This window comes from Podarcis liolepis (assembly GCF_965112155.1).
Source record: "Podarcis liolepis genome assembly, chromosome: 14".
Lineage (NCBI taxonomy): Eukaryota > Metazoa > Chordata > Lepidosauria > Squamata > Lacertidae > Podarcis > Podarcis liolepis.
Window position 1 is genome coordinate 40853078 of NC_139569.1, and position 19996 is coordinate 40873073.

The 19996-nt window shown below is 45.5% G+C and overlaps 2 protein-coding genes across 4 annotated transcripts in view; both read left to right on the forward strand.

The window, feature by feature from the left end:
- LOC310693470 (NAD(P) transhydrogenase, mitochondrial-like) overlaps positions 1 to 19996 on the forward strand; it is a 963907-nt gene that overhangs the window by 535382 nt on the left and 408529 nt on the right. The gene's annotated exons all lie outside the window — the stretch shown is intronic.
- Positions 1 to 19996, forward strand: part of FBN1 (fibrillin 1) — a 216377-nt gene that overhangs the window by 26048 nt on the left and 170333 nt on the right. For all 3 annotated transcript variants that reach the window (XM_083475467.1, XM_083475469.1, XM_083475468.1), the window contains exons 3-6: positions 4012 to 4094; positions 6822 to 6920; positions 13690 to 13785; positions 16543 to 16638. In XM_083475467.1, coding sequence (XP_083331593.1) covers positions 4012 to 4094; positions 6822 to 6920; positions 13690 to 13785; positions 16543 to 16638 — 374 coding nt within the window. The remainder of the gene's footprint in view (positions 1 to 4011; positions 4095 to 6821; positions 6921 to 13689; positions 13786 to 16542; positions 16639 to 19996) is intronic.

Below are 19996 nucleotides of genomic sequence, written 5' to 3' on the forward strand. Positions count from 1 at the left end.
GTCAGACCACCTGGTCCATCTACGCAATATTATCTACAGTGGTACCCCACAAGACGAACGCCTCGCAAGACGGAAAACCCGCTAGACGAAAGGGTTTTCCATTTTGGAGGCGCTTCGCAAAACGAATTTCCCTATGGGCTTGCTTCGCAAGACGACAGCCCATAGGGAAATCTCCGGGACAGCGGGGAAGCGCAGCGCGTCTTCCCCACTGTCCTCGGACCTCCTCCGAAGTCTGGCGGCGGGGCAGGGACACCTCCTCCCGCCGCCGCCGGGCTTCGGAAGGCTCCTCCGAAGCCGGGCGGTGGGGCGGGAACACCTCCACCCGCCGCCCGGCTTCGGAACGATGCTCCGAAGCCGGGCGGCGGGGAGGAAACACCTCCCGCCGCCGCCCGGCTTCGGAACAATGCTCCGAAGCCGGGCGGGGAGGGAACACCTCCTCCCGCCGCCCGGCTTCGGAACGATGCTCCGAAGCCGGGCGGCGGGGCCGCGAAGCCTGGGCGCACTGATCTCAGCGCGCGCAGGCTTCGGCATGCTGGCAACTCTCCGCAAGCAGCGGGAGAGGTCCGCGAAGCCTGTCCAGGACAGCTTTTGAAGGCGGGGGGGCAAAGACTTTCGCCCCCCGCCCGCCTTCAGAAGAGGTCCTGGACCTCTTCTGAAGGCTGGCGGGGGGCAAAAGTCTTTGTCCCCCCCTGCCTGCCTTCCCAGGGGCTTTTAAATCGCCCCGGACAGCGGAGAAGTCCTCCGCTGTCCCGGGGTGATTTTAAAATGCCGCCCGTCAGCATTTTAAGATCGCCCCGGACAGCGGAGAAGTCCTCTGCTGTCCCGGGGTTTTTTAAAATGCTGGGGGTGAAAAGCCCTTGTCCCCCCCCCAGCCTTCAGAAGAGGTCGGGGACAGACTGTCCCCGGACCTGGTCTGAAGGCGGTTTCCATAGGAACGCATTAATTGATTTTCAATGCATTCCTATGGGAAACCGTGCATCGCAAGACAAAAAACTCGCAAGACTAAGAGACTTGCAGAACGAATTAATTTCGTCTTGCGAGGCACCACTGTACACTGAATGGCCTTGGCTCTCCAGGATTTCATTCAGGAATCTCTCGTAACCCTAACTGGGGATGCCGTTGGGGACTGGACCTTCTGCTTGCAAGGCAGCTGAGCTATGGATCTTGGCTGTCACACTCTTGACAGGCTGGTTCAGAACAAAGATCCATCTAGGTTAGCCCTCTGTTTCCAAAACTGGATAGTCAGGTGACTTTGGTAAACATGACAACTGAGACTGGTGGAGGCAGCCAGCCGCCCACCCCATTACCTCCCATGATTTATTCAGAGGTATTCTGCACATAGGGACGCGGGTGGTGCTGTGGGTTAAACCACAGAGCCTAGGGCTTGCCGATCAGAAGGTCAGCGGTTCGAATCCCTGCAACAGGGTGAGCTCCCGTTGCTCGGTCCCTGCTCCTGCCAATCTAGCAGTTCGAAAGCACGTCAAAGTGCAAGTAGATAAATAAGTAATGCTCCAGCGGGAAGGTAAACGGCGTTTCCGTGCGCTGCTCTGGTTTGCCAGAAGCGGCTTAGTCATGCTGGCCACATGACCCGGAAGCTGTACGCCGGCTCCCTCGGCCAGTAAAGCGAGATGAGCACCGCAACCCCAGAGTCGGCCGCGACTGGACCTAATGGTCAGGGGTCCCTTTACCTTTTTTATTCTGCACATGGAAGTTCCATTAAGTTGTAATTGCTAACAGCTGTTGATAAAACTGTTCTCCTTGAAGAAGGTCCACTTCTCCACCTCCTCTGAATGTTCAAGTAGCCATCCCATGGAGTTCTTTTGTACTGTCCAGGGGCAGCGTCTTACAGTGGTTTTGGTCGTATCTCCAGAGTCGGTTTCAGAGACAAGCTTCGGGTATTTACCGGTACAGTGGTGCCCTGCAAGACAAATGCCTCGCAAGACGAAAAACCCGCTAGACGAAAGGGTTTTCCGTTTTTCGATGCGCTTCGCAAGACGAATTTCCCTATGGGCTTGCTTCGCAAGACGAAAACGTCTTGCAAGTCTTGCAATTTTTTTCGCTCCCCCCCCCTTTTTCTAAGCCGCTAATAGCCTTTTAGCCGCTAAGCCGCTAAGCCTTTAATAGCCGCTAATCCGGTAATCCGCTAATAGCGCTAATCCACTAAGCCGCTAATAGGGTTGCTTCGCAAGACAAAAAAACCGCTAGACGAAGAGACTCGCGGAATGGATTATTTTCGTCTTGCGAGGCACCACTGTATCTCTTGGCCTCCTGGAAGTTGTGCTGTGTGGGGTGTTGCAGAATACTGTCCTGGCCCCAGCGCTGTTTAACCATCTACATTAAGCCCTTGGGAGCAGAAGATTTGGGGTGAAGTTTCATAATTTATCAGTAACGTCTGAATTGGAAGAGGCCTTGGAAGCCCTGGGCTGGTGCCTGTTGGCTGGGTGAGGGCCAAATTCTGGCACAATGGTGAGCAGTCCCCAAATCCTGATAATTGGTCAATTTCCTGCTTTGGATGGCATCATCCTCCCCACAAAGGAACAGATTCATAGTATGGGGGTGCTCTTGGAACTGTCTCTGTCAGGTAGAGGTACAAATAATATTTGTACCCCAGACACCCTGGGTAGCTTCCAGCATATATAAAAACATAACAAAACATTAAGCATTAAAAACTTCCCTATACAGGGCTGTCTTCAGATGTCTTCTAAAGGTTGTATAGTTCCTTGACATCTGATGGGAGGGTGTTCCACAGGGTGGGTGCCACTACCGAGAAGGCCCTTTGCCTGGTTCACTGTAACCTCACTTCCCACAGTGAGTGAACCACCAGAAAACCCTTGGAGCGGGATCTCAGTGTCCAGGCTGAACAATGGGGGTGGAAACGCTCCTTCGGGTATACAGAGCTGAGGCCATTTAGGGCTTTAAAGGTCAGCACCAACACTTTGAATTGTGCTTGGGAAAGTACTGGGAGCCAATATGGCAATTTCTGGACCAGGATAGTTTGACCACTATCCTCTGTGTGCTGGTAGCTCTCAAATTGGATTGCATTCTGTGTAGGAGTTTTCTTCAGGCTGATGCAGAAACTGTAGCTGGTGCAAAAAGTGGCAGTTCAGCTGCTCCTAGGGGCAGAATATTGCTATCATATTACACCATCTCTGAAAGAATTGCACCAATTAGCTGCCAATTAGCTACTGTACTAAGTTCAAGGTGACTGCACTAGTATTCAAAGTCCCGTACAAAATACCCAACTGATCCCTGTGTTCCATAGGAGAGGGCACCTTGAAGATATCATCTTGCCAGGAGGCCCGTTCTGCTCAATGTAGGAACAGGGCCTTTAGTGTGGTGGCACTTACCCATGGGAGCTCCCTCTCATTACATCTGAGACGGGCACCACCTCTATTTTCTTCTCATGCCTGTTGAAGACCTTTTCTCTTTCAACAAGCCTTTTGAGTGGAGATTTTTTTTTATCTCAGCCAAGGTCTGCATTGTATCTGAATGGTTTTTATGTATGCAATTTTTATGTATGTTTTTATTGTGCTCTGAAATTGCTTTGCAATGCTTCATAGGAAGCGATTCATAAATGGAATTAATAATGATAATTTGTCCTTTTTTAAAAAAAGCCATCTAAGCTAATGTCTGTGGGTGGACCCATTAAAATGGTCTGCACATTTAATATGATTTTTTTGGGTCAGCTGATATTCCCTCTGTGGCTTCTGTGGAGGTGGATGCATGTGTAACAACAACAGGAGGAGGAAGAATTTTGTCCCTGTTGAAAAACTGCTTCCCTTCCCTCTCAGGTTTTTTCTCTCTTCAGGAGGAGAAGGGAAGGTAAGCTGTCAGGCAGATGTAAAAACATGTGAAACATCACCATGAACATTATATGATAGCATTTGAAGTGCACCTGTAGCCTCACTAACACATTTGCCCTTCCTCTAAGCCTACCATTTGTTAGCAGAGATGCTTAATGCTTGTCGTAGCAATGACAGAGAGCTAATCTTATTTGTATCCATCTTGTAGACCCAACGTATGTGGATCACGTTACAATGCCTACTGTTGTCCTGGATGGAAAACATTACCAGGTGGAAACCAGTGCATAGTCCGTAAGTCATTCTTTGCTCTTTATTTCAGATACCAGTGTGGTGTAGTGGCTAAGAGCGGTAGACTCGTAATCTGGTGAACCGGGTTCGCGTCTCCGCTCTTCCATGCATGCAGCTGCTGGGTGACCTTGGGCCAGTCACACTTCTCTCTCAGCCCCACTCACCTCACAGAGTGTTTGTTGTGGGGGGAGGAAGGGACAGGAGAATGTTAGCCACTTTGAAACTCCAGGTAGTGATAAAGCGGGATATCAAATCCAAACTCCTCCTCCTCCTCTTCTTCTTCTTCTTCTTCTTCTTCTTCTTCTTCTTCTTCTTCTTCTTCTTCTTTGGCGATCACTCGTAGCCGAGTAAGATTGTCTTCCATAAACACGGTTTTAACAACGAGTCCGTAACAGAGGAAATGCTTGCTATTGTTTCCCCCCCAACATAGCTAAATCCCTCCTGTCATTTCAGTGCCATTCCCATATGCTTTCATTTTTTCCTTTCCATTCTATGGCAGGGGTGGGGAGCCTTTTTCAGCCTGAGGGCCACATACGCTTATGAGGAACTTCAGGGGGCCACATGCTAGTGTTGGGTGAGGCCAGAGGCAAAAGTTGGCGAGGTAACAGGCCATTGTTAAGAAACAACACCTACTCTCCAGCTTAAGGTGCCAGGTTGGGTTACAACAAATTATATGTGATTCTTGCCTTTGTAAAGTAGGGTACATTCTAACCACATGAAAGCAGGCCTAGAGAAGAGTCCTGAGGGTAAGATAGGCCTGGGAGAGGCTGTATTTGGCCCTCAGGCCTTAGGCTCCCCACCCCTGGTCTGTGGTCTAGTCTGTTTCCTGCTAGTTGTCATATGGAAGGTGCGTCAAACAGCCTCGGCATGGCAATTGCAGCTACACACAAAGGAGCGTAAGTAGGAGGCCAAGAAGAACTCTTTGCGATCCAACAAAAACATGCAACACTCTGCCATTTGCCCTGCTTTACAAGAAACATTTTTTCAGAGCTGTTTCTCAGCATTATACTTCTGCTGTGTTATTGCAACCCACACAATCTGTGGCATTAATGGTTAGATAGGAGCTTGGGTAAGGAAGTGCTCACTGATGGGTCAGTCAAGAGTGGGCAAACATGGCGCACCATTCCCAACACTTCTATCCTTCATGCAAGCGCTCTCACACTGAAAGTGTTAAACATAATGCAGCCTTTCTCAACATTGGCATTTATCCCTTACGTTCTCCCCTCTGGTAATCCACTGCAAGTGTAACTTAGCTTTATCAGTGTTGTCCTTGGGTGTGGCACCTCAAGAAGGATGTTGAGGAGCTGAAAAAGGTTCGGAAAGGGGTAACACAAACACTCAAAGGGGTTAGCCATGTTCACCCACCCCAATTGATCCTCTGGCAAGCACCTCTGTAGAAGTGCCTTCTTCACCATTAATACTACAGATCCTCCGGCTTGTAATAACACCTCAGTGGAATGATGAGTATTTGAATTTCATTAAAAGGGCACACCTGACCATGTTTTTCTCAGTCAAAGCCAATTAGCTGAACCAGGTAATAAAGAAGCAATCAGCCAGCAACCACAACAGTATATAGTTGTCTACTGCACAACCGAAAGGCATGCTCAACTGTTCCATAGGGCATTCTTACAAAACACAGTTGAAGTTCTGCTGTACTTCCTAGGGGTTAATTATCCTGCTTATAGTTTTCAGACCATGCTTTTGTATATGATGGCACATAGGGGTAAGGGGAAATGGCAAAACTTTTCAAAATGGATCATAGAATCATAGAGTTGGAAGAGACCACAAGGGCCATCGAGTCCAACCCCCTGCCAAGCAGGAAACACCATCAGAGCACTCCTGACATATGGTTGTCAAGCCTCTGCTTAAAGACCTCCAAAGAAGGAGACTCCACCACACTCCTTGGCAGCAAATTCCACTGTCGAACAGCTCTTACTGTCAGGAAGTTCTTCCTAATGTTTAGGTGGAATCTTCTTTCTTGTAGTTTGGATCCATTGCTCTGTGTCCGCTTCTCTGGAGCAGCAGAAAACAACCTTTCTCCCTCCTCTATGTGACATCCTTTTATATATTTGAACATGGCTATCATATCACCCCTTAACCTCCTCTTCTCCAGGCTAAACATGCCCAGCTCCCTTAGCCGTTCCTCATAAGGCATCGTTTCCAGGCCTTTGACCATTTTGGTTGCCCTCCTCTGGACACGTTCCAGTTTGTCAGTGTCCTTCTTGAATTGTGTTAGTTTAAGATGTAAGAGTTAGTTTAGCATTTCAGGTCTGGAACAAAAACAACCCCACCATGACCATTTCTACACTGCGCAACACTCCTTTCTTTTTACTCAAGTGTACAGGACTGCAGATATGTGAAATGTAATGTGGGGATTGAGCCTAGGACCAATGAAGAGCCATTGAATGTCAAACTTCATACATACTATGCCATTAAGGCACATTTCTCTGCCCTTCCCATAGAATTCTGGGCTCTGTAGTTTATCCCTAGCAAAGTTACAGTTCCCACCAACACTTTAAAAACTACAGTGCCCAGAATTCTCTGAGGAGAAATCTCTGCTTTGTATGCACTTTGAAGGTGTAGTATGGAGCCTCAGTCACTCAAGGACAGATAAGTAGCTGTAAACCATTCAACATTAGTGCCTAAAAACCATCAGCGTGCATGCTAACCTGCTTAAAATCTGTTTTTCTGCTTATACCCCTTTTGGGTTTTTCCTCTCTTCCCTTACAGCAATCTGTAGACATTCCTGTGGAGATGGATTTTGCTCAAGACCGAACATGTGCACATGTCCAAGTGGCCAGATCGCCCCGTCCTGTGGCTCAAAGTCAGGTATGTTTTCTAGGGCTAGATTATTCTTATGCTCTTGAATTGGCAGTGTGGTGTGTTTTAACTTGAAAGTAACTTGGTAGTTCAGACAACTAAACACTGACTCAGTATTAATCATTTACCACAACTAAAGGAATCTTGGGTTCTAGCTATTGCAGACATTCCTTATGGCCATTTTTTTAAAAGTAACAAATACTATACAAGTATTGGCAATTGCATTTGGCTCGCCAGACGCTATATGCTTTTTGAAAAATTGGTCGTGCTTGCAACAGAAGTCTAAATTATTGAGACAAAAAAGAGGTGCTAGATATTTCATTCTTGCTTTTTCTGTGAATGCCCTTGTGGGAAACCACCAGGAAAGGCAGACAAGGATGGCTTTTTGTGGGAGTTAAATGACCTGGCATTTAGATATTTGGTATTAATTGCCCTTCCTTCCTTCCTTCCTTCCTTCCTTCCTTCCTTCCTTCCTTCCTTCCTTCCTTCCTTCCTTCCTTCCTTCCTTGTCAGTGGCATTGCTCTTTTGGAATTGGCCTATGTTATTTTTAGTGGGTTCATAAAATAGCATGAGATTAGGGAGTAAAAATCAGGGTCAACATTTGTAACAAGTAAAATAATAGCAGAATCATTCAGGACAGAACTAATCCCCAGCTATAGGCAACATGGGTTGTGTCTATTACCAGACCTCAAACTAGCAGTGATTGAGAGTTTGAAAGAGAAGGTCCATAGCTCAGTGGTAGAGCACCTGTTTTGCATGCAGAATGTTCCAGGTTCAATCCCTTGGATCTCTAGGTAGAGCTGGGAGATACTTTTTTCTGAAATCCCAAAGATCCACTGCCAGTCAGTGAAGGAAAACCTGAGTAAGATGGAACAATGATCTGACTCACTATAAGGCAGTGTCTTTTGTTTCAAGCATTGTGTAGGCTACTTGCTTTCTTCATTTATTCATTTGCAAGGCATATTAGATGAGCCTATGCAATGCTCCTACCCTTTGTGAGATATCCACCGGCAAAAAAGAAAACCAGGAAACCAAGCTGCCCTTTAATTGTTTTGGGGTACTAGCAGCATTTTCTTTCCTTTTTTTAAATCTGGCAACTAGTTTTGATAGTTCTCCAACAAAAGCTGAGATTAGAGCTCACTGTGTCCTTGAATAAAACCACAATTCCAAAAATTTCTCAAGATGTAATGAACTGCAATACTGGCATGGTTTGCACAATGCTGGAAGCCAAACTGTTGCTTGCTGGGACTGTGCAGATGTGTGAGCTCTTGGAGAGGAGAGTTCATATACTTTTCTCCTGCCTAGTCTTTTTTATTCCCACACTGCACTGAGCTCAGCCATCCAATGTTACTGCCTTACATTGTTATTGCATATCACCTGGGTGAAGGCACAGCGGATGCTATGCATGACTAAGACATCAATCCAATGACTGGCATGCCCCCTGGGCTCCTGCCTCCCCAGACATCTCTGAAACTTCCTGGAGACCAGATGAGGCCCAGCCCAATAGGCCACTCCTAGGGATCATCTGATTCCAGCCCCTCAAACTCCTCCCACTCAGCTTCTTAATCTGACCAGCCTCTCCAGGACATCTCCTTGGGGGTTCATGATAACGCTTTCCTCTCAAGAGTGACTAGACCAGCCTTTCTCAACCTGTGGGTCCCCAGATGTTGTCGAACTACAACTCCCATCACCCCTAGCTAGCAAGGCCAGAGCTCAGGGATGATGGGAGTTGTAGTCCAACAACATCTGGGGACCCACAGGTTGAGAACCACTGGACTAGACTGAAACTTGTAAGCGCAAGTCCTCTGAAATATCATTTGCTCCATTCTTGTTATTGCCAGAACGGCCCCATGTATGAATGCTTCCGGCAGAATCAAGCATTTATTCTACTTTGTTATTCAATCACAGACCTCTCCAGCGATTCATTGATAAATAAAACGTAGCAGAAATACCACCCCCCTCCTTAAACTAAGCAACAGCCCAAGCTGCTTAAAACTTCACATCTGTTCTTTCCTTGAATCTCAACACTGAGACATGGCTGGCGAAGACAGCTTTGGATGCCTTAAAACATTCCGGACCCTCCCCTGCATTTATCCTTAGACCTCACAGATGTTTTCTGGCAACTTGGTTCTTCCTGAAGCTTTTCAAAGAGATTGTGGAGGCACCCTCCCTTGAAAGTTAGAAGAACCCTGCTAGATCAGGCCAAAGGTCCATCTATTCTAGCATCCTGTTTTCAGCAGTGGCTAATTAAGCATTTCCAGGAAGACCACAACCAGGACATGAAGGCAATAGGTTGGCGGTTTGAATCCCTGCGATGGGGTGAGCTCCCATTGCTCTGTCCCAGCTCTTGCCAACCTAGCAGTTTGAAAGCACCAGTGCAAGTACATAAATAGGTACCGCTTTGGTGGGAAGGTAAACAGCATTTCTGCGCACTCTGGTTTCCGTTGCGGTGTTCTGTTTTGCCAGAAGCGGTTTAGTCCTGCTGGCCACATGACCCGAAAAGCTGTCTGTGGACAAACGCTGGCTCCCTTGGCCTGAAAGTGAGATGAGTGCCCCTACCCCATAGTCACCTTTGACTGGACTTAACCGTCCAGGGGTTCTTTACCTTTTTACCTACTCACCTCTGTAGTTCCTCCCAACAGCTCATATTCAGAGGTATACTGCCTCTGCCCCTCAGTGATCCATTTAGCAGCTGCCGTTACCTATTTATAGACCTACCTTCAGTGAATTTAGCCACTTTCCATTTAAAGCCTTCTGAAGCCATCTTATTGGAAGAACAGTGGAATTTGCTGCCAAGGAGTGTGGTGGAGTCTCCTACTTTGGAGGTCTTTAAGCAGAGGCTTGACAACCATATGTCAGGAGTGCTCTGATGGTGTTTCCTGCTTGGCAGGGGGTTGGACTCGATGGCCCTTGTGGTCTCTTCCAACTCTATGATTCTATGATTCTATGATTCTATGATTCTAACACACCTGAACATTCATGTTCTTTCTGACCAATCGATGCTTTCATTTGCAAATACAGTGGTACCTTGGTTCTCAAACTTAATCCGTTCCAGAAGTCTGTTCCAAAACCAAAGCATTCCAAAACCAAGGTGCTCTTTCCCATAGAATGTAATGCAAAATGATTAATCCATTCCAGACATTTAAAAACAACCCCTAAAAGAGCAATTTAACTTGAATTTTACTATCTACTGAGACCACTGATCCATAAAATGAAAGCAATAATCAATGTACTGTACTATAAAATAAATAAGACAGTATTGTGGGTGATAAAAATTTTAAAAAATTCTTACCTGTACTGATGATAGTCACACAATCAATCAATCAGTAGCTGAACTGGGTTCCATACAGTCACAAAACAAATTAACCGAAAAAGCCTCAAAAACAAAAACGCAAAATAAATAGCAAAAACAAAAGCGCCAAACTTAATCCATTCCGGAAGTCCGTTTGACTTCCGAAATGTTTGAAAACCAAGGCGTGGCTTCTGATTGGTGCAGGCTCCCCGGAAGCAATAGACGACAGCCGCATCGGATGTTCGACTTCTGAAAAACGTTCGCAAACCAGAACATTTATTTCTGGGTTTTTTGGCGTTTGGGAACCAACCAAGGCGTTTTAGTACCAAGGCGTTTTAGAACCAAGGTACCACTGTATAGAGTACTCTCAGCTGCCTTTAGATATTTAAGGACGCAATCCTAAACACACTTAAGCCTTGTTGAAAACAATGCGACTTACTTCTGAATAGCCATGCATTGGATTGGGTTGCAAGAAGTTTTGACAGAAAATGCAATGGGTTGCTGTTGAAGAATTGCCCAAATTTCCGTACAGATGGGTGAATGCAGAATACTCGCATCAGTTCCATTGCACCCACTCTTTTTTTCCTTTTGCTTTTAGTTACGTAAACAGTCATCATCCATACCATTGTTGGATACATCTATGATGGTTGGACCTAGTTTAGATCTGTTCATGCAGCCTTGTATGTAACATCAAAGGTGGCATGAATTCCAGGAAGGTGGGTTCAGGGAATTCCATGTGGGTGAGTGAATGGGCTGGCAGAGGAAGGGTTGCCGTCACTCCTCTTCCAGACTTCCTGGTTTCCATGCTGGCCAGGGAACTTCTTCCTCCACAGCTGGCCTGGAAATGCAATGAAGGAAGCAAAACCACTCAAGGAGACTTTGAAACAAAGCTGGGTGGGGTGTTGCTTAGGGAAAGGGGACATGGCTGAGGGAGGTTTGTGTGGCCTGGGCAGAGTCCCAGGGACCTGATAAAGAGGCCCGAGGGGGGGCACGTTTCACCCTTGAACCCTAGGTTCCCTCCCACCACCACAATGTAAAAAAGAAAGAAAAGGAAAGCTGTAAAAAGTTTCAACACTGGTGAGTCCATGCAGCCCCACTCAGGCCTTTAAAACAATTCCAATAAAAACGATGATTTGCATTCCTAGTCTGCCAGATAATTAAGACTGCATGAGAAATAATTTCCTTTGGAAAATGAATTAAGGCAGAATAGGGTACCCTCTTACCCGCAGTCCCGCATTGCAGAGTTGCGTATAAGACTAAGATGAAGAAATATTATCAGCCTGTAGCTTGGGGAAAAAAGTAAGGTAAAGCAACAACAGCTCTGCGCTTAAGCTACCGTTAAACTTATTATCTCAAAGCATTTAAATGCCTTTGGTAATAAATGTGGGAATGGAACTTAGTTTTTGGCTTGCTTTACTCTAATTGAAATCAGTTTGTGGTTTAAGTTCCTACTCCGCCTGACAGATGATATCATTTCCTATGTGTTTTCTAATCCCTTCTGTTTTCCTAAGGTTTTATAAAGCAAAGTCCGACCATACATTTTGAAACCACTGCCCACCTTTTTCAGACCTACTTAGGAGGGTGTGAATAAGGCTCCACCAATTATAGTGGGCTGCAGATTTGCAGATGCCTTGCACAGAATCTAGCTTTTGAACTAGACTTGACCTTATATGAGTCTTTGCATCTACCATGTAGATTTTGTTTTCCTAAATCCTAAATAGCAGCCACTGCGAGGGCCTCAAATTATTGCCCCTGAGGCAGACAGGTGGGTAGGCAATTTAACCCTTTCATCACTTACTGTGGTTGTGACAAAATAAAAAACCTCTTTCAAAGCTGCTATTTATGTTGGGAAGAATCCCTCCACTGATAGAGCAATTTCAGAAAAAACCTTTACATGCAAAGACACATTTAGCATCCTATATAGTTTGGCCCCAAACCTCAATGATTTCAGTGGTAGAGAGCTGGGCGATTCCTCTATGGAAGTCAGCAAATACAATTGCTCATTTTTTCCTCTAAATTGTGCCCTTTCACTTTGGTTGGAAAATAATAGCATTGGATGGTGTCCTAGCTGTCATATTCGGAGTTGACCAACTGAAATCAATGGATTTGAGTTGATCAAGTCCATTGATTTCAGTAAGTATACTCTGAATATCACTTACAGTAGTTGAAAGTAGCCAATTGTTTCTACAGCTTCCACAGAGTCAGAGTATAAAGTTGCTGCCACAATGTTTTAAACTGTAGCAAACAATCACCTCTAATGCACATTTTAACTTGTGTGATTTCAACCACACACAACTGAAGACCAGCTGGTTGAAATTTTGCAAGTTAAATACAAGCAAAGTGGAACGAAAGCTTTCAAGTTCTGCATCTTGCTTGGAGGCAAGGTCAAGAGCTCTGGGGTGCTCTCACAAGATCTTGCAGGTCTATCTTGCATGTCTGTCCGAGTTCGCATGAGATCTTGCATGAGCACCCTTAGCCTTCCAAAAACCATCGCAAAAAAACTTTTCAGCTTTCCACCTTGCTTGCCAGGCAAGGTATTCTTGATGTATTGGCTCTGGAAGACGAGTAGGGATGCTTTTGTAGGATCTTATGGGAATTTGAACAGCCCCATGGGGTCTCACAGAGGCAGCCCCAAACCGGCGTGTTGGGAGGGCCTTGCCCTCCTTCCAAGGCAGAGAACTTAAAAGCTCTTTTTGCACCAGGTCTGCTTGGATTGAAGGGAGTTGGAGCCCAACAATAAATGTGGTCCCAAGGCAGAAGAGCACTGTATTCAAGGACTTTCTTGATACTTCCTGTGCTCCTTTGATTTCAGAAAGCTTGGCTGCACATTGCATGGCGAGTTCCTGCCTCCCGCAGCAGAAATAAAGACACAATACACCATAATTAAGGTTAATGAGCTAAAATTGGCCACAACTTTATTGGTTACAGGTGATGAGCGGTATTGGCTTAGGCATTGGTCCTACATGACTATCCGGCTTCCGTCCGTCTGCCTGAAAGGCCGGGAAGGGTTAACACCAGCAGGGGGAGCCCTGCTGATGCACATCAACTAGGCACTCCCCAGGGGTCACCGCTTGGGGGCGTGCCTTGGGCCCTGACCTCCATAGGCTTCGGACGTGGCCACGCCCCCGGAATCCTTTACCGGACTACCCTTCATTATCTGGGGGAGGTGATGGTGCTCCTCCCCCCCATTCATCTACATAACAATACCCCTACCAATGTCTAACCACCAAACCGAGAAAGTTGTGACGATTTGCTGCAAGGTAGGCGAAAAAACCAAATGGCTGGTGCCAATTTGCCAAGTGGAAAAATTCCCACCAGGCCCCTTAACGGCGACCAAAAAGCCACAAAATACAGTGAGACATTCTGCATTTCTGTTTGATGGTGGTTGCGGTCAGCGCTTCACAGAATTACACATTTAAAATGGTTGCCATCTGCTGTTTAGCTTCTCTAGACTACACAGTTAAGTAATTGTCTTTCCTTTCCAGTGCAACATTGCAACATCAGGTGTATGAATGGAGGTACATGCAGTGATGACCATTGTCTCTGTCAGAAAGGATACACAGGAACACACTGTGGGCAGCGTAAGTACAGCCCTACCTTGGGTTAAAGACGCTTCAGGTTAAATCTTTTCAGGTTGCGTCCCACGGCGACCCGGAAGTACTGAAAAGGGTTACTTCCGGGTTTCGCCACTCGTGCATGCGCAGACGTTCAAAATGATGTCACGCGCATACGCAGAAGTGGTGAATCGTGATCCACGCACGTGCAGATGTAGGTTGCATTCTGCTCAGGTTGTGAACAGGGCTCCGGAATGGATCCCGTTCGCAACCAGAAGTACCACTGTAAATGTACTCTAACATTTAGCTAGGGGTGCTGTCCTATGTGTGCTAAGCGACGAGGGATGCATTTTAGTGACTTTTGGAGGCAGAGGAGAAATTTTGGGTGAAATGGGGGCTTTGCCAGCACCAGTGGTTGCAGGAAGAGATCTTACTGGAAGCCACCAACTGGAAGCTGCCGAGTAATCAGGCAGTGGCACTGTGTCATCATTCAGTGTTGCTTCCAGGTTTCTTTAGGGAAAGGGTGACAATGGCAGTCACTGGGAAGCGGTCTTTTGGTTGAGTCTTCTGTTGTGAAACTGAGAGAAGTGGCCCAGTTTTGAGCTAAAAATTCTCATCTGACATTTGACTCTGTACTGGTTAATTAAAATGTAGAGCTCAGCCACAAGAAGACTAACAAATCCATTGTAATCAACAAATTCTGGGCTGCTGGTTAACTGCTGTGGAATTTTTCAAGCTAGCACGTGACTTTGCAATAGATGCCAGGAGAATTCTTTCTGACTGGAACAATTAAAGTAAGCATCAGACAAATTCATAATAATTGGATATTGCCTGATGTTGCAGTTCTATGCATTCTTTAAAAAATATATTTTTTTATTAGTTTCCATTTTCCACATCACAATTAAAACAACGTAACTCACAGCACATCAACCACGTTGCTTAAAACAGTTCTTGCGTTCTTAGAATTATCAAAGACTTGAAAGGTTTTATGCATGTAGGATCTGATTAGTTAGAACTTCAACTGTGGGTGCTGTCTGGCCCCTTTGCAAATGTGGAGCAAACTGCAAGTTGGCTCCTATCAGAATGTATTCTAATGTTCACCCCCACGCCATGCTGGCTTCATCCTGGTTGTACTGCTGCATGACTGGGTACACTGAAATGCACTCAGCCTTTCCAGGTAAGATGAGGTCTTCCCACATCTCATTTACTTCCATCCATGCTGCTCACAGCAGAAGCAAATGATATATGTGTTGCCTGGGGAGTAACAGGCACTAGTTAGGTAAGTGAGGTCTAGGAGAGTCTTGGTTGACCAGAAATTACTAGATTGTGAACTGTGGTGCATTGGTGCAAGGCTGGCAAAGGGATGGAAAGGATAGACTTACAATGCATTTTATTAGTAACTCCTTTTCATGCACAGAAATGGCTGGATTGTGCCCATATCTTGCTCTGTTGAAATTGTGACATATTGGGGAATTGGATTACATATGCTAAATCTTTGGCTTTTCAAATAAAGTCATAGCTGAGCTTGATGTTTGGCTGTTTTGAAATACATGACTGCATTTGATAAGTAGTTCATAGAGTTTGGCATTCACCAGCAAAGGCTTGCTTGCTGGTCAAAATGAGTAAGACTGTCAGAGTCCCAGGCCATCCATATTCCAGCAAGTGGTTTTGCCAAGCAATGTGGATTTGTAATAATGTGTTTAACTGCAAATCATGTTCTTAGAAAGAGGCCTGTAATTCAGTTGGGCAGATGTGTGTGAGGTTTCATAGAGAGAAAGAAGGGGGAAATAGAAAGTTTTTGTCTTTTAAGTAAGGGTATGTCCTTATAAAGGGACGCGGGTGGCACTGTGGGTTAAGCCACAGAGCCTAGGACTTGCCGATCAGAAGGTCGGCAGTTTGAATCCCCGCGACGGAGTGAGCTTCCATTGCTCGGTCCCTGCTCCTGCCAGCCTAGCAGTTCAAAAGCACATCAAAGTGCAAGTAGATAAATAGCTACCGCTCCGGCGGGAAGGTAAACGGTGTTTCCGTGCGCTGCTCTGGTTTGCCAGAAGCGGCTTAGTCATGCTAGCCACATGACCCGGAAGCTGTACGCCAGCTCCCTCGGCCAATAAAGCGAGATGAGCGCTGCAACCCCTGAGTCAGCCCTGACTGGACCTAATGGTCAGGAGTCCCTTTACCTTTTATAGCTCTTTCAGACAGGTGACCTCTTTCACCCTGGTAGAGACCTACCATTGCTTGGACCCAGCTGTAGGTACTGCTTGAGGACAAAGACCCAAATAGTAATTTCTTACACAGCTGGTTGGGTGCTTCTACTCTAAACCTTAATATTTCCATTATTATTTTATTTTATTTGTGGTTTTGAGACTATGCTTCCTCCTGGAGGAGAGTAGTTAGCAAAATAGCCAAAATACAATACAAGGATCAAATAATTATCAAAACACACTTGAAACCACAGAGCTGGTTTTCACGTAACACCAAACCAAACTATGGGTTAGTGTGAAAGTGTGAAGGCCTCCAGAGAGAAGATTCACAGCCCCTGGACTTCTCTCCTAGGTCTGCTGCTGCTAGGGTGCTTTGCGCCAAGCTATGCTGTTGCCTGAACCCAGGCTCATTGTTTGTCTTTTCCAAACAGGCCATTAGCTATAAACCCAGGACCAAACCTTGGTTACAGTGTGTGGTTTGTCGGGAGCGAGACAAGCTACAGGCCCGGGTAAAGCCACAAACTGTTGCCCGTCATGGAAACATGGGAGCACCAAATAACTCTGTTGCTCATTTCACTTACAGCTGTCTGCGAAAGTGGGTGCCTTAATGGAGGGAGATGTGTCGCCCCAAACAGATGTGCCTGCACTTATGGCTTTACTGGACCTCAGTGTGAAAGAGGTAGGTGGGGTTTCCATATCCCCCCCCCCCAATTAGAAAAGATCAGACTTTGATGTGTTGTGTATGAGTTAAACTTCTGAATGAGTCAGTATGAGTTAAGCTTCTGGGTTTTTTTGTTTGCCGAGTGTGATGAATTAAGATGAAGGAACAATATGTTTCTGGAAGACTTATTTTTTTAGAAAATCTGATTAAAGAAGGCAAATGAAACTGTGGCAGGTGATGGAGTGAGGAAACAGCTCCTTATTACCAACAGGATTCAGGGCAGCTTTGTATGTTAAAACAGAGTGGGGAAAGGAATAAATTTGTGTTATTTGTACTTCCTCTTATTGCGGTTCCAGGATAGCGTGTCCTTACCTACTGTCACTATAACCCTCTGGTGAATCCACACAGAGCAATCATTTTAAATCTTAGAAAGAGGCCAATGAGGAGGTGCAGTGTGTTCCTTACTCCCATAATATCCTTTTGGTATATTCTCCAGGTTGTTGTTTTTTGCCATGTGTGGATGTTATCCTTACTTCTATATTGCTTCTTAGCTCAAAGGCCTGTTCCATGATTGCTAAGCAAACAAGTTTCCCTCTTTCACCTCACAGTCAGGCTGCTGTTTCCCTCTCTGATGAAGCTTCTGTGCTTTTAATCAGCTGCCCAAGAGGCAGAAATTCAACAAGTGCAGCATTTGTTATCTATCATTATAGCTCCTTCTCGCAGCTTCATTTCCTATTGTCAGGAAGAAAATGGCAACACATTCTCTTACGTGGAACAAGGCACTGGTGTACTTAGGACACAGCAATGGTTGTGCCTTTGTTTCCACAGTATCGTATGGTTCAGTATGTGTGTGAGGTTTTATTTACGACTGTGATGTTGATGAAGGGATGACCCACTTTGAACCTGTACAGAATTTGAGGTGCAGGACTTTAGAGATTCAGTGCTATACGTGCACTTTTAGGACTGAATTTTGGCCACCCCTGCTGGAATTTAGATGTGTTGGAGGTCTGCATACTTTTTATTTAAAGATGGGGATGAGGATGAAAGGCAAAGGAAACTTGGGAGTTCATTTTGTTTCATTTTTCATTTTTAGCTGTAAAAGCTGGCCAGTAAAATGAATGCAATCACGTACATTTTAGCTTGCTGTTTAATATACACAGAATGTCTTGGGCAATGTTTTGGCAATTGGAGCCACACTTAAGTATCGGAGTTATACTCTATCCTCCCTCAAGTCTCGTGCTTTGTTTTGACTAGCTTTGCAGAGTTCTTCTTCTGTAAAACTTGCATGAGTTTGTTATCAGTTTTGTGAACTTTTTTTTTTTTGCTTGGGTAGCCATAGCAACACACACAGCTGTTTCCAGATGAGAACACAGCCCTACTTATCTGCTGTGCCCGAAGTAGTTCAAGGAAATTAAATCAAGCTTAAGAGCATTCTGGAGAGAGGTGACAGCAATAGCTGTTTAACTGTAGTTATCGTTTGGCTGTTTTTGTATTTTTGCAGATAGCGTATGTTTTAATTTGAACAAATGGGCTAACTTGGTGTCTGGAAAATTCATATGATGGGTTACATATAAAGCAGACTATTATATACTCAGTCAAGCAAGTCCACCTTTCTCTCTCTCATATGTATGTAGGCTCTGTTCAAGCCTAAACCTGGGAGAAACTCCAGTAGCTACAGAGAGCAGTTTGAATGCAAACTGTTACAAGCCAGGGTAGGATTGGATCCAGCATTACGGTTAACTCTTCCACACAGGAAAAATAGGTGGTTACAGAGAGCAGCCAAATGTTAGGAGCAGTGGAAGGACTGTTTATACTGTGTTCAGCCACAGAGAGGAAAACAGCAGAGAGAGGTCTTATGCATTTGGCACTGAGCAGAGTTGTTCGTATACTTACAAAGTTTGAACAATTCCTTGCACCCCATGTTTGTTGTTTAAACCCAGCATTAAAATGATGGGGTGCACTTGAGCTAGACTTCTGAGTCTTAACCCCACGCTAAACTTATTGCATAGAAATTAGCAAGGCTTAAAAAATGCTGAATGAGACATGATCACGCCCATGCTGAATTATTTTGACTGCTAAGGTCAGTTTTTGCATTCAGCTAATCCTTAGGGGACGTGGGTGGCGCTGTGGGTTAAACCACAGAGCCTAGGACTTGCTGATCAGAAGGTCGGCGGTTCGAATCCCTGTGACGGGGTGAGTTCCTGTTGCTCGGTCCCTGCTCCTGCCAACCTAGCAGTTCGAAAGCACGAAGTGCAAGTAGATACATAGGTACCGCTCCAGCAGGAAGGTAAACGGCGTTTCCATGTGCTGCTCTGGTTCGCCAGAAGCAGCTTAGTCATGCTGGCCACATGACCTGGAAGCTGTACGCCGGCTCCCTTGGCCAATAAAGTGAGATGAGCGCTGCAACCCCAGAGTCGGTCACGACTGGACCTAATGGTCAGGGGTCCCTTTACCTTTACTGATTCCCCCCTACCTTACTGTAGCTCTGTGAAGGGGAGGGGGGACTTCACGGGAATCAATGGAAGCTGCCTTGTGCTGAGTCAGACCACTGGTCCATCTAGTTCAGTATTGTCTACACTGACTGGCAGCAGCTCTCCAGGGTTTCAGACAGGATCCTCTCTCACCTCTACCGGGGGGATGCCAGGGATTGCAAAGCAGATACTCTACCACTGAACTGTGGCCCTTCCCTTTGTGATACTGGTACTGAAGATGCAACAGAGAAACAGTTTTGGAATTAAATCTGAATCAACAACTGCCAGACTTATGCATACCACTTTTCTATTTATATGTTTCTAAAAATCCCAAATACACATGGTCGCATGGGGTTGTCACTTGTGGTGTTTATACCTTGATTGGAATTGTGTACAGGTTTTTTTTTTCTGCCAACCAGTGGCAAAGCCAACTGGTTCATTTTGCCAACCAGTGTAACAGGGAGTAACAAATCAGTGTTTGTTCAAGACACAGCAGCTGATTTTTGTGAGTATAGAGTAGGCAACCTAAACTGTAAAAAGATTGAAAGGTTTTGATTAAGGTTACCGGACGTCCCCGTTTCCCGGGGACAGTCCCCGGATTTACAAATCAGTCCCCTCACAAAATCCATCTATTTAGTAGGAAGGTGAAAAGTGTCCTTGGATTCATTGAAAAAAATCTGCTAACCTTAGTTTTGATAGCTCCAGAGCAGCCAGCCTGTTGACAGATGCCATCATTAGTCACAAGTACTCATCAGTCGGAGCCAATGGACTGTTTTGAAATGGGAATCTATTACCTCTGCAACTCATTAAAAACATTTCATTCACTCTTCATGGCTCTCAGATGGACTGTGTTCCAAACATGTTGTTAAAGTTAATGTCTTTTTATTCCATCATGTTTTTATTTG